This window comes from Meleagris gallopavo, chromosome 5 (genome assembly GCF_905368555.1).
Source record: "Meleagris gallopavo chromosome 5, MGAL_WU_HG_1.1, whole genome shotgun sequence".
Taxonomy (NCBI): Eukaryota; Metazoa; Chordata; class Aves; order Galliformes; family Phasianidae; genus Meleagris; species Meleagris gallopavo.
In genome coordinates, this window is record NC_139408.1 from 7640942 (window position 1) to 7655794 (window position 14853).

The 14853-nt window shown below is 35.7% G+C and overlaps 1 protein-coding gene across 5 annotated transcripts in view; it reads right to left on the reverse strand.

Annotated features, from left to right (window-relative positions):
• Window positions 1–14853, reverse strand: part of USP47 (ubiquitin specific peptidase 47) — a 54016-nt gene that overhangs the window by 26879 nt on the left and 12284 nt on the right. For 3 of the 5 annotated variants that reach the window (XM_085224072.1, XM_085224071.1, XM_010710956.4), the window contains 8 exons: window positions 10832–10891; window positions 7623–7826; window positions 6712–6825; window positions 5527–5665; window positions 3316–3412; window positions 2514–2659; window positions 1686–1765; window positions 945–1094 (listed from right to left, as the gene is read on the reverse strand). In XM_085224072.1, the coding sequence (XP_085080198.1) occupies window positions 945–1094; window positions 1686–1765; window positions 2514–2659; window positions 3316–3412; window positions 5527–5665; window positions 6712–6825; window positions 7623–7826; window positions 10832–10891 (990 nt within the window). The remainder of the gene's footprint in view (window positions 1–944; window positions 1095–1685; window positions 1766–2513; window positions 2660–3315; window positions 3413–5526; window positions 5666–6711; window positions 6826–7622; window positions 7827–10831; window positions 10892–14853) is intronic. The other 2 variants (XM_085224074.1, XM_010710957.4) reach the window with 1 other exon arrangement.

A 14853-nucleotide genomic window follows, 5' to 3' on the forward strand; every position in this document is an offset into this window, starting at 1 on the left:
AAAAGAATTCAAAAGATCTTACTAAATTGAATTCTTTTTGTGAAATCAATGTCCTTCATATCTTTACTGCTTCTTAAGACTGGTATTTGAAATACAGAACACCTTGAGCTTACATAGCAGTTTAACCTGATTCTCACAATTCTTAACAGAATGCTGTTAAGAACTACAAAATACTAGTGCTTAAAAAAAATGCCAACACACTAAAGACAAAAGGTAAGAATACTTGAAATATAATAAGTAACACTGGTAAGCCAATTATGCAACGTGATTGTTTAAATCAACCTTTACCCAAAGACTTCAATTTATTCTTCCTTTCTCACAACTTCATCCATATTACAGACATTTTAAGCCACAACAGTGGATTTCCATTCGTAATGACTTATTTTCATGGAACAGTGAAAAAAAAAAACAAACAACAAAGCTTCCACAAATATACTAATATAAATGCTTGCCAATGTCATCACTTATTTCAGAAGTGAACTTCAGTAAGCATAGCAACAACATTGCAATTAAGCTAAAAATTCAGTCCATCTTCTGTTCTTTTACTAAGATTTTCAACAAAGCTATGAAAATTTAGCAGATGTGCCAATAAAGAGAACAGCCCAAAGAAAACTTAATCTCAAAAAATATTTCGGGTAAATGCTGAAAATCAGGAAGAAAATAACTGATTACTTCAGCCTGAAGGCAATAAGGTTGCATTTCCCCTCCCCTTATACATGCACCAGTAGGACTCATTGAAGGGTAAAAAAAACAAACAAACAAAAGAAATGAACCACTAAGCCAAAAAAAATCTTCTAGAACTTGCTAGCTGGTTCACTGCACAAAGACGAACACCCCAAGATGGAGTATCTAGGATGATACTTACCACGTAACAAATTATACCACTGTCGCATTATGTATTCTATGTGTATGGATGCACTATTAGTCAGCATAATAGTACACACCACGCTAGCAAATGCCTGGTTGGAGCCATATGGACGGATGACCAAAGGAATATCCAGGTACGTGTCGATTCTCCAGCCTTCATAGCCACATTCTAGACACCGTACATAGTCTTTCAGTTTGCCTTGATACAGCTGATTTATAAGATCGGCCTGAAAAACAGATATTTAACACTGTTTTAAACATAAGTAAAAGAACATTTCCTCTCTTCAATTTTACAAGAAAATATATTTTTAGATTAACTGCAATAGCTGCAGTTAGTATTCTAATTTCCCAGCAGGACATCCAACACCTGATTTGTTTTCCCACATTTCCCTGATCTACCACTGCAGAGAATGTGCCTCAAAACAGCTTATCAAACCACGTTACATAAGCTTTGCAGCTTGAGTTGCAAGAACTCACTAAGGAGCCTAAAAAACACCACTAGTGAGAAAGTTATGACTGAAGTAGTTACATAACCACTTCCTGTGCTTCAAATAAAGAATTTCCAAAGTCCAGAATACTTCACTTTTAACTGGAGGGAGAAAAAAAAACAAAACAACATTCAGAAATGTAGTGTAGCTCCAATAAGAAATAAGAATAGCATACGAGAAAATTGGCAACTTCTGAAGTCTGCCAATAATCTTGTATTTAAAAATGTTTTCATGTTTTTTTTTTTTTTTTTTTTTTTTTTTACAAGGATGTGTAAAAACAAACAAAAACCACCACACCCTGAATTACTGGAACAGTATTGATACAATTACCTGCTCTGTTTGCTTCCATTTTTGCTCCAAAGCATCAAACATAACTCTACAAAGCTCCTGTACATCATGTTGCTGCCATGCTGTTAGAAATTGAAAATAATGAAAATAAGAAGTTATCTACCCAATATGAGAATGCTTCCTAAAGCTATCAATTTGTTTTCAAGTCTCTTCTACATTTACTACACTAATCTCTGTTGGGGCAGCACTCAATTCCACAGGCAGTTAGTTCTCAAGGTAAGTCAGCAAAACAAGCAACCAACTTGCTCACAGTATTTGTGTATAAACAAGAACCCTGTATAAGAACAAGAGTAGCTATGTACACAGAAGTGCTAATATGCACTACTTTAAGATAGAATATAAATGGTTCTGATTAACCCCCATTTTGTGCTTATCCCTCAGAACTCTAAAAGGTGGTGTTCTCCACCCCATTCACCCTTCCATTACACGTAAGGACATGTATTACATAATTTCTGTGGAAAAATCAGCTGATTATGGAGAAAAATTGTACTAGATAAGTTTCACTACATTATTTAGTTTTATGGAATTCATAATTTTCATCTTAACTGAAACTGCATCGGATTTAACAACTGTAATGATATCTTAATTACAAAACTAATCTTCTCTTTAACAGCCTAAAACTCTCAGATGTTATTTCTTTAGAAAAAAAACAAAACCCTCTATAATCAAATATCAATTTAAGCTATTTCGCTCAAAGCAGATTCTAACGATTAGTTTTAATTATTTAAGTATTTTTCTCCATCAACATCAGTGTAGGCCATCAGCAGAAACAGCTGAAGTAAGTCACACAAACTTAATAGCTACAATTACCCTCACTACTATCCCATCCAAAACTCCGTGTAACATCTGTTGTTTCAATTGCTCTTTTCTTGCTGGTCTGCAGTAAAACAAACAGCCTTTGAAGCTGGTAAGGGATACTTGTCACAGGATCCTCTTCAGATTCCTCAAATTCCCATCTATTCACAACAAAGTATTTGACAATTAAAAATATTGTTAAAATATTATTCAAAAAGACAAAGCAGTATTTCAAGAGGTCTGTCAGTTTAGAGGACAAATGAAGTTCTGTTTCTCAAGGAGAGCAAAAAAATAATTCTCCTTCAACTAAACCACTTTCAATTTCTGCAACATAAGATGTTGCTTTCTTCAAGTGTATAAATCTAAAACATACTAATAAAATAATTATGAAACTGTTTACTATACAAATACAGACATGAACAGCACCTATGACTTCATATGAAGCTTTCTGTTTTCTAGACGCAGCATATTCTTTTAAAAGCTTGTGTATGCAACACCTAAGGATGGTAGGTAACATCAGAAGGTGCTAAGCAGAGAAGTTACACTAGACCAACAGGTTTGATTTGAAGTATGAAATCCTCCCCCCTTCCCCAGAAAATTTCTCCATTCCCTTTGTGTTCTGCTCTTTGTCTATCTACATCACTCTACCCACTAAAGAATCAGGGTTTGCTATTAAAGTTCAGATGCATTTCAATATCCAGAAGACAAAATTTTGACAGGAGACATTCAAAAGGGTTTCCTACCACAAGATACCAGAACAAACGTGACAGACTTACTATAATAATTTTAAGAATCTGTCTGAATCATATATACTCACTTATATAATGCATTTCTAAATTCAGGAGTCATGAAAAGTGTTTGCAAAAGGCTGTTCAGATAGCAAGTCATGGCTTGGTTTACCAGACCCACATAACCTAAAAATACAAAGGAGATGGAAATAATGTAAAAAGATGGCAAATCACTAGGAATTAAAATACATTTTATAACAAATCAATTCTAGGATTACATTCACTAAGAACTGCATCCAGCTGTTGTCATTTGTTCTCATTTGCACTACAAAAAGTGGGGGAATATTGCAATTACTTACTTCAGAGAGACTGTTCACACAACAGATTATTTCCTTGAATTTTACAGAGCTATTTCAGTCATCATGAATCATTTATCAAAATCACTAGCAATATTTTAATGTTGTCTACTCCACCAACAGACATAGGTAAAACTAGAAATACATTAATAGTTGAATATTTTACAGAAAACTCTAGAATTTGTTAATTAACATTTTGTATAGCAGCTTGCTTATTGCCTATATGTCAGCTAAAGAATATCCTAGTTGTAATTAAATTCTGTATCTGCACTGGATTGCATTAAATTCTCTGAACTATAATCAAAGACCTACATAGTGCCCATGTATATACATCTTTCAAAATCATCTTCCACACTAACTAAAACAGCTACCAAATGCCAGCACAGTTATTAGTTGAAAAGAAATTTATATTATTGTCATTTTAACATTTTCTCTGAAGTGTATAACATTAATAGCTGGTAAGAGCATATACTGAAGCATAATGTAATAAAGAAATGAAATATTCTTACTTATACCCTGAAGCTCTTAGTAACAGTATTAAATATATCTCAATTCCATGTTAGCAACAAAAAGTCAGATCCTCCATACCAACACATTCTGTGAAGATATTAACTTGGGCAACATTTATTTTATTCCTCTACACAACTCATCATTTCAGTTTTATTACATGGAAAAAGTGTGGCAGATAAACATCCTCATTTGAAAAAAAAATCTTGAACAGACATGAATGGGTGTAATACAATGCTGTATTTGCATCTGCTCACAAATAACACTATTAGAAGTTGGTCTCACTAGTGAGCTGTAACTTTGTGGACACATTGTAGCATATACAAAAGTAAAAAAAAAAAAATGAAAACACTAATGTATGTTGCAGAACTCAGACTAACAGCTCAACAAACAAACACCTAAGGATTAAAAACACCTGCCTTGAGCAGGGGGTTAAGCCAGATGACCTGCAGAGGTCCCTTCCACCTCAGCCATTCTGCTGTTTCTATGAAAAACCCAATTAAAGCTGAGTGGTTGTAGAGAAGATTGATAAGAATACGAAGTAAAAATCTAGGCTAGTATGAAAGAACAAGAACATTCCAATCAGGTATTTCATGTCTGTAAGAATTTAGCACCTATCCATCTTCAGACACAGCTCATAGCTTGTTAGCATGACAAAGCTATGACTACAAAAACATTGAGAAAATTCCAGCCAGTTTTTGTTTCTCTCTCTCTTCTGGCAATTGCTTGAACATTTTTTGTGAACCAGAGCTAGGAAGCAAACAGAGGAAAAGGCTGTGATGCACAGATTGTGGGAGGTGGCAGCAGCTGCCAGCTAGGCACAGGCTGCCTTGGCCTGCCCTCTCCATGCTGCAAAGGGGCCTGCCCAGCCTCACAGCATCTGCACTGGAACCAAGCTACACTCCTCTTTCCAAGAGGAAGTCTGCTCACTGCTGGCATGCAGTGCAGGGGAGTAATGCTTCTCTTGGGGAATCACAGCAGAAGCAGAGAAACCAGAACTGGAGGGCTTACAAGAAGAATATTTTAATTAACAACTGGAGTGCAAAGATTTGAGAACAGGCTGTCTGAAAAATATCAAGTACTCAATAAGCTGCAAATGAAAACATACAGCTTTCTTGGGATGAATAGTTTTCAGTAACATAATCACAACTAGTCAGCTAGTAGTAGATCAATACTGAAATGAGAGGGATCCCTGGCAATTAGAATTGCATTGTCACAAGTAAAAGCTGGGATACAGCTCTTCTGTTCATAAAATATGAGAATAGCCTACAAAATATAACAGAAACTGTATTAGTGCAGAGTGTTTTTTTGGGGGGGCTTGTTTTGTGATTTTTCTTTTTGTAAAATAGAATTTATTTCAAAAATCCTGAAGATGCTGCTCTTTCAAAGTATGATACTTAGAAATCAGCAAAGCATTTACAAGAGAGAACACTATACCTGTCTCTGACTTGCTCAGGACTGAAGAGTAAGAGTAGCTTTGACTGACATAGTCATTGGTACAGCTAATAGAGCCATCTCTTGGAAGAGGACCGATAAATCTGTCGTGGGTACTGTCCTCTGTTGTACCTGACTCCTCCTAAAACAAACACATTTTATGCAGAAATTAGACAACAAATTATTTCTCTCACAGCTTAAAAAAATCAATTGTCTTACTATGTCATTTTTTAATTAACACATTAGAGAAGATTTACAATTGCTCATGTAACTTAAGTTCTGCCCTCCAGATTTCCAATGCATTGAGAAAGCATTCTTTGCATTAGTGGACAGCCTTTGCAATACTACACATGATCAAATACAGTACTCTACGCAGTATACCACAAAGCAAGTTTCCAATTTATCATCTCCTGTTTCTTAAGTTTACTGCACTGACATCCAAAACAAGATTTTCATTCACTTTTTAAAATGAAAGTACAATTCAATATCCTTTCATAATTACACTCCAATTCTGACTTGCACATATTTAATCTTTTCTTTCCTTTTCAGATAATCAAATCTACAAAGGCTAAGTAGGCTTTATTTTGACATAAGAACTGAGTAACAAATCTTAATACATCAATGCCTTTCTGATCCATGATTTAAATAAACCATGACTATATTTATCTTTCAATGCATCACATCTTTGACCAACAGCAAATTTCAAATATTTTGTTATGGCAGACACTTGTTTGTAGCACACTGACCAATCAAGTTCTTTTTATTAATAACAAAATTGAAAACAGCTAACTCTGCTGTTGATGCCAGACTACCACTTCTGAGAATTGCCAGTGGCCTAACACTGCTTTCAAACAATCACAGGGAAAGAATAAAGTATACGATGGACTCCATTGTTGTTAATCCCAATCTTAACATGTTATAGATCAATCATAAGATCTTAAGAAGTTAATCATACCAAAACATTAATACTTGACAAGCATGAATAAAAAATGACTGCTCATTATTACTAATGGAATTGGTCTTAATTCAAGATAAACCTAGGAGTGTTACATAGTCTAAAAGTCTGTTGAGAAGTCTCTTGATATGTATGAAATACATATCCCAATTTTATTTTCTAACAATATTATATGAACAATGGACACAACATATACCTACCTACCCAATACTAAACCTTAAGAATTTACTAACCTGCATTATATGAGGTTGCTCACCATCTTTGTCTGTCAAATGCAGAAAGTTCTTCTTCCCTGGTTCAAATCCAGCATCAAGAATACTTTTGTCACTGTTCTGATCTATTGGAGTCTGTTAAAAAAATAAAGCGCTTTATTTTTTTAAACAGATTTATATGCAATTAATAGATTTTGTCCAAGTACATTGCTTGAAGTAGCTTCTGGCACACTAAGATGAAATGAAAATAAATAACAATTACCCAGTATAAACAAAACTTAATTCATCATTAACACTGAAAGAGCTTGATAAACTGTCCCACTAAAAATACTAAGTGTTATAATACAGTTTAAGACTTAGAAGTTGGGCAGTCTCTTCAGGAGACAAAGGCACTGGTCTACAAATTTCCAGCAGAACATCAAACCATCAAACCCCTACATAGACTGCACACAGTTTTGTTCTCTAGAAGAAAAAAATTAAGTTCAGCAAGCACAAACATATATTGAAGTATACTTATGTCTATTTCTCAAGGAATTTTATAGTGTCCTAAGCGCATCTCTGAGTAGTATTAACTAAAACCAACACCAATTTACAGCAAGTCATAGAAACAATGCTTTTTTTTTTGTATTACATATTCAAACAAGTATCAGAAGAAACATAGAAAGTTACTACACAGTATTATTTCTTAATGATTAAATTCCTATATCAGTTAAGAGCACACTGAGAAAAAAAGGTAGATAGAATACAGTAACGTCCCAGCAAATCAAAATACTGATGTCAGCCAGTCTGATGCACCTATTACTAATTTTTACAGTGATTACCTTAAAAATAATCACTATTTCATATTCACTGTAATATGGATAGCACTACTCTATAATGTTGAGTCTTGAATATTTGCTATCAACAGGAAATTAAAAGTATTTTTGCCATACCATATCAGTTACATTGTCTCCATTTCCCCACACTAAATCAAAGGTTCCATTCACATAGCCCACTTTTGAAGCTATGTCTTCAAACAGCTTTTTAAGTGGTGTGGAAGCTGGCACATTCAAGGTAATGCGTTCATTCACTGTCTTCGAATTTGTGGTATCTTGTATTATACACAGCACTCTGGGCTCCTCAGCAGCACTTTCCACCTAAAATGACAGCAGGCAACATGTCAATGAGTAAAGCTAAGAACATCTTGGAATTCAGTTAAGAAAAAAAAAAAACAACAACAAAAATCAAGATTTCACCAAATGTGGGGAATTTATTTTATGATTTAAGGATCCTTTCCTTCTTTTACATCTGCTTTCATAAATAAAGAATCCTGCAGTTTTGGAAAAGCTATGTCAAACCCTTCATTTTTGAAGAACAATAAGGAATTTAGATGGGTAGAGAAGAACCTCAAGTTCTGCACAGAATATTTGCCTTCAAATATATAGAAGAGTGCACCGAAGCAGAAACAAACTTTCAAATCATCATTTCAATCTCATGTTTGGTTTTAACATGGTCATAAATGCTGCTGAGGTAAAAGTACTCCTTTTGTGATTTCTAGGAACATAAACCAGATTTCCAAGCTTCCCAATCAACTTAGAAGCTATCCAATAAAACAAACAATTCTCTTAATCAAATCACAACCAACTTCCTTCTACCAAATCTGCAGCTGGGTGACTTGTAGGAGAAATTCTTCTGTTTGGTTAAAAAAAAAAAAAAAAAATGAACATTGGCCAGACTACTCAGAAGTTCACATATCATGACAAAAATATTTAAAACAGCAACTTGAATATACTCGAAATTAGCAAAGTGAAAAAGGCAATTAAATAAAGGTAAAATTTTATAGAGCCAGAAAATTCAAGAAAATGGCATTTCCCCAATGCTTTCCAGCACTGAAAAACCAGGAAAGCAAAGATCTAAGGAAATACAATCAACTCTCTCAGTTATCCAAAGGATAGAACAGAGAATAACTAATACATAAATATAGGAAAGGTGAGGTCAGTAAAAGTAGTAATTAGTCCCCAATGCCTCAGTCTTTTCAACTTGTGACACAAAGCATTAGTGATGCATATCAGATCACCCAAATGTCACTCCAGGGCAGAGAGCACATCATCAAAAGAGGCAAATAGATGCATGCAGTTCTATCACCATTTCCAGTGGATAAAACATTAGCAAACAGCAAGAACTGTGCTCATGCTAAAGCTGTCAGCCACATCACAAATATGCACAGAATAAAGAACCATAAAGAACTAAACAAACTTGAACATCCCTTGTATTTCTACATGAGCAACTTCATCACACAGAGGGCCAAAGTGCTGCAAGTTCCTCATGAGTGGTCCTAAATACAGAAAACCTTAAAAAGGAGCAAGCATTTTAGTTCACCTCTTTATTTTCCAAAACAAAATCAATTGGCAGTCTCCATGCAACTCAAAACCAAAACATTAGGTAACTGCAGCATCTACTTCCATTGAGTAGACAGTAGAAATGAATGAGAAACGACAGAAGGGCAAATACACCTACTTACAATCTGCAATACGTTATATTTCCTACAGACTGATTTTTCTTAAGAATTTGAAGCCAGATTTCCCTAGGTTTATCAACTCCACTGAAGATTTCAATACAGAACGTTAGCTACTTGCTCAAAAATATGCAAGTCACCACTTCCAGCTAGTCTACAACATCTCCACACATTTCATCTCTACTGGAGAAAGAGGTTTCTGAACTACCTTCTGAGAAGACACACAAAACTAGCCCTGAAACATTAACTACACATTAAAAAGAAAACACTTCAAGAGTCATAAACTACTTGAATACATGCAGATCAACATCAAATTTCACCAGTGGTTGCTTCTCAGAATGAATTGCTTCCATTTTATTTTTCACCACTGACTTACTCTTTTTTTTTTTTTTCTCCAATCAAATAATCAGCATACAATTTGACTCTTTCATTTTCTGGTTATGAAAGAGAAGTCTACAGTCCGGTGCAGTGATCCACTTCCTTGATTCTTCTGCAGAAGACAAGCAAGCAGACAAGAACCAGTGGACTCACAGGATCATCCTACTCTTAGGGCCTGGGTTCCCCTGCAGCAGCAGAGGTGACTGCTCTGGGACTAAGCTCACCTCCTCCACAGCACAAGGTAGGTTAGAGGCACCTGGTAGTACCCATACACGCCCTGAAAAAATTAAATTAACCCTAGTTTCAATAATTCCCACAGTAATTTTGTGCTGCAACAACAACAGCTACAACTGCTACTTACATGAAGTATGATTGTGCTAGGAATAGAAGTAGTTCTCACTTTGAGACCCAGTTACTTTTTGTCACAATGCTTTTACATATCCAATACCATAATTCTCCTTTCCTTTGTGGAAGACAACACTATAAATTCAACTCTTCCTATTCAAAACATTTTCCCCGGCTTTTGGTTATAAACTAGTCATGACTAATAACGCATGTCACTAGTAACTGCAATATCTGATAGAGAAGTACATACAGGAAATAAAATAGAGAACAATTTACTGAAGATTACAGAAGATTTGCTTGTACTAGATGTCCCACACCAGACATTGCTCATTCACAGATGTAATTCTGACAGACTGAACTGGTTTAACTCAGGTATAGTATAGCAAAAGATATTAAGCCATTGTTTAGGTTGTCACTGTTAACAGTAAACACAGTTTCATGTTCACAGTAAACAGATGAAGCAAAAGTCATCTTGATCCAATTCTGTTCATGCCTTGTGTTTGCACACGCATCTGAACTACCAAACTACAACACCTTATTTGTTGCTACTTCACAAAAAAATACCATAAAAGGCAATATTAGCCAGAGATCAACCTTTAGGCTATTTCGACAGACTTAGCAAACCAAGCTCTCAGAGTAAACAAAAACTAATTTCAAATTGCTACATAATCTGGTACGCAAGACAGCTACATGGTTACTGTTTTTGATGAAAAATTAGAGGGCTACAGAAACACACTCATAAAGAGGCATATAAACATAACAGCAGAAGCTCTGAATTGAAAAAGACTAATACACATAATCTTGGTGTTCAAGAACATGCACAAAAATTCAAAAGCTCATGCTCAAGTTAAGAAATCAAAGCTACAGCATCATGCTGTTACTGTGAATTTCAATTATTTTATAAAGTTGATTTCATCTATCTACCTGTGAAAATTTCTTCTTCATTTCAGCAAAGGTACTTTGTCTGCAACTCCAAAACATATCCTACAGCATATAAAAACAAAATTAACAAGTCATAACTCTTCAAAATAGTAATTGAACTTCTTTTGCAAGAAATCAGTTTTGCAGTACAAAGTGGATTACTACGTAATTCCAACCCACCACTCACAGAAAAACTTCAAAAGGAACAGCCATCAAACACTGTAACAAAAGCATTCAGTCCACATTATGTGAGCATTTCAATTCTTACCAGAGATGTTACATGACACATTAGTAAGCCATGACACTAAAGACTACACAGAAAAAAAGTATATAAAAATACATCAGTAATAATTCAGGAAGTAACTTCATACTAATAAATTCCTTCATTATATTAATAAAAACCTTTCACCTCAAATAGCTCCAGTGCAAGAATAGCATATAAACCTGTAATTCAGTTTAGTTCATTACAAAGCTTTCAGTTTCCTATGAAACTGCTCTTTCATGCCTCAATTATTTCCTGTAGGAAAGGCTGGATGTGGCCTGTCCAACTCACAGCCTGCACAGCACCCAGCGCAGCTCACACCATGGCCGCCCCCTGCACTGCCCCATCACAGCAGTGGCTCAGCAGCCCAGCCCAGAGCACACCCAACAACCAAACATGGGTGCGCTGCTAGCCAGTTAACCAGAGCAATGGGAGGGTACAGAGCAGCGCCAGCTCAAGTAACTGCAGATGTTTTGATACAGGCTAGACAACAATCTGCAAACAGAGGAAAATATGCAGCTGTGCTTTCCATTCTGATAAAGGAATTTAAGAAAATTTCAAAACTGCTCAAAAATCCAATTTATATTTGTGACTCCATTTTCAGTGGACATTACCTGCAAATTTTCAAATGGAATGTGTAGAGGTACAATCAAATATTCAACACCAAAACACAATTTGTCTCTCTACTAGACTTCTGTAAGACCTCTCTCCCCGGCGAAAGATCCCTTGCCTCACAATCCCACTCTGTTCATGTCATCGTTTTCTGTCAGTACACACATTTGTGAATAATTACTGTTAAGAATGAAGTACAAGAAGAGTAAAATTTCATCAAAAATCTGATGAAACCTTTGAGACCTCATCACAGAGTTGCAATCACTGCTATCAAAGAACCAGATTGATGCATTAGTATCAAAGAAAAAGGGTCAAATATCCCACTAGCTTTTTGTTTCTGTTACTAATTTTTTTTTAACATTTTACTAAAAATATTTGAAGTTAAAGTAAGTTTTGTTACTTACATACATTAACCGCAGTATATATTTTACAGAGGCTGCTCCAAAAGTAATGCCTCCTACTATATGTTGTTGATGGTATGGCAGTGGGGACTGAACCTTGCCACCAATAATCTGTTACAAATTGCTGCTATGTGACAGATGGTGGCAGAGGGGCACTGTGACAAAGTGGTGTCCACCACAGAAGCATGAATGAAGCAAAGGTGTGTCACTGAATTACTCCTTGTGGAAAAGTTCACACCCATTAGCATTCACCTACGCTTGCTGAACATTTACAGAAACCAAATGGTGTGAACATAGTGAGGCGGTAACTGGTGGGTTTCAGCAGTGGTGACAGAGGCTATGGATCACGTCCCCTTGTGTATGTTTTGATGAGCACAACATGCAGGTTTTTAGTCAACACCATTTGCTTTGCGTTCTTGCCAGTGACGAACATGTTGAAAAAGAGGTTTATTGTTGCTAAGAACTTGCTCTATCAAGCTGAGTTACTGTACTCATGTGTATCTGTTGTAGTTTCCATGAAAACATACAGAAAGTATATAGGAAGCATTACTTCCAGAGCAGCCTCCATACACGTGGCCCAAGACAATGCCTCTTTACTCAGTGCAGCCCAGACAAGCCAAGAGGTTGGACACCCATGATATATATATTAATATGAATCCATTTTGAACTATAACAATCAGAAAGATCAATGCAATGGAATGGTGGTACAAGAAGCGTAATGACAAAGGGACTAATGCAATAGAAAGTTTTAAGAGAAGGAAAATAAGACTGCTTATCCATCCCTAAAGAACTAGGCTCACAGGGGAAACACCACAAGAAAGGGATCTCCAGAAAGAGATCCTTCCCCAGTGGCAGTCAGCCCTTAAAAGAGGTCTGTGAGAGGTGCAGCCAGGCTCTACCCCTTCTGGTCACACAGCTGAATTGCCTTCACCTGTGCTCCCAGGACTTACCAGGTCCTTTCCCCAGGTGCTCAATCAGCCATTCAGGCCATTACTGAATAGTTACCATGCATCAGCTGAAGGCAGTAAAGGGATAAATTACCGACTTTCCTTATTTCCAAAACTTGTAAGAAAGAAAGGTCTTCCTTAGCATCTGTTTTGCTATAAAAAATGTAGCAAAAGCATTACTTATACAAAATTATTTTCCACCTGTGGAAAAATATCAAATTAATTATTTTCTGATTTTCTAGCACTGCACTTTATATTCTTCTGAAGGAGACAAAAATGAAGAAATTTGGAAGGAGCAATGATGTTATTTGCATCTTTATTCTCCACTGCATACTCAGTCAAGAAAAACAAAACACAAACTGACATAATCTTTATTAACGTGCCTTATTTGCCTCACCAAAAGACCTACAAAATCAGCCAAAATTAGACCACTGCATTTTCAGCAGGATGACACATAAGACAACATTTTATACAGAGAAGTTCTGACATTCTACTTTTAAAGCTGTAATAATCCAAAGTTATTAATTCTATCTAGTAACTCATCCTTACACACACCACACCGGTGCACAAATTCAGATTTGACAGACTTTTAAATTAAAAAAAACAAAAAACAAACAACAATTCACACATTCTTCTTGCTTACTCATTTCATCTGCTCTCAAGTAAAAGCTATGGACGTTTTAATGAAGGTATGATTTAAAGGTGAATGGAATCCTTGAAGGATGATTTGGAAGCACCTGATTTTTAATATGAAATTCACCAGTTTATTACCCTCTGCTGAAGACTTCAGTCTTCCATTTTCACCTTTTGTTGGCCATATGAATGGATGGCCCTTCCTTCAGCTTGAATTCTTTCTTTCTGGAGACAGGCCCATCACATCTGTCCCAAGGGTGCACACAGTCTTCCCATACACTATTTGAGTTGGTGCATGCCAAAGGATATTTATTTTAGAGGGATGCTCTTACGATGGGTTCTCAGCTCTTGATTTCTCAGTAAAGGACTGCTAGAAGATTTGCAAGTGTTATTTCACTCCAAATGAACTCTGAATGGCAAAAAAAATCACTTGCAACATTTCACTTAACACAGCAAATGCAAATTGAGTTTACTAATTGTGTTGTTTACACAATGCTCAGGAATTCTGCTCAGATGTAACCAATAGCCTCCAACTCCACTGACAAATCACACAAACGTGCCAACATTCCAGAGGCAGTATTCTACACTTCTCAATTAAAATATTCATATTATATTTATCATCATTTATCATAATATTGTATCCCTATGAATATCCTTAATAGAAACGATCAGTTCAATTCTGCATTTTATGAAGAATCTCTTTTCAATGTGGAAATGTTTGCTTTAAACCGAACTTAAAAGAATAAATATTTTGCTACACATTAAATCTTAAGCTTTGCCCTGATTAGAATGACCCTGGAATTCACCAAACTTATCTATTATGCCTCATAAAGCAGACTAGCAAGCTAACTATACAGTTTATGCACTAACGTACATACTCAGAGGTAGATACGGAAATATTCTATTGTCATTTTTGGAAAAAAAACACAAAAGAAACAAAACAGTACAAAGTCCTTGGCCAACCTAGATGCTGCTGCATGGCTATACTGCAATTCAGTGTGCCCAACAACCACAGCTTAGGGAAATAAATTGCATATGCTCCATTGCATAAGCATCTAAATAGGTGAACATCGGCAGCTACTTATTCCTCATCAACAAACTTCCATTTGTATAAAGGAGATTAATTTCCCAGATCTGCACTTAGAAAATTTCTGACCATGTTTAAAACAG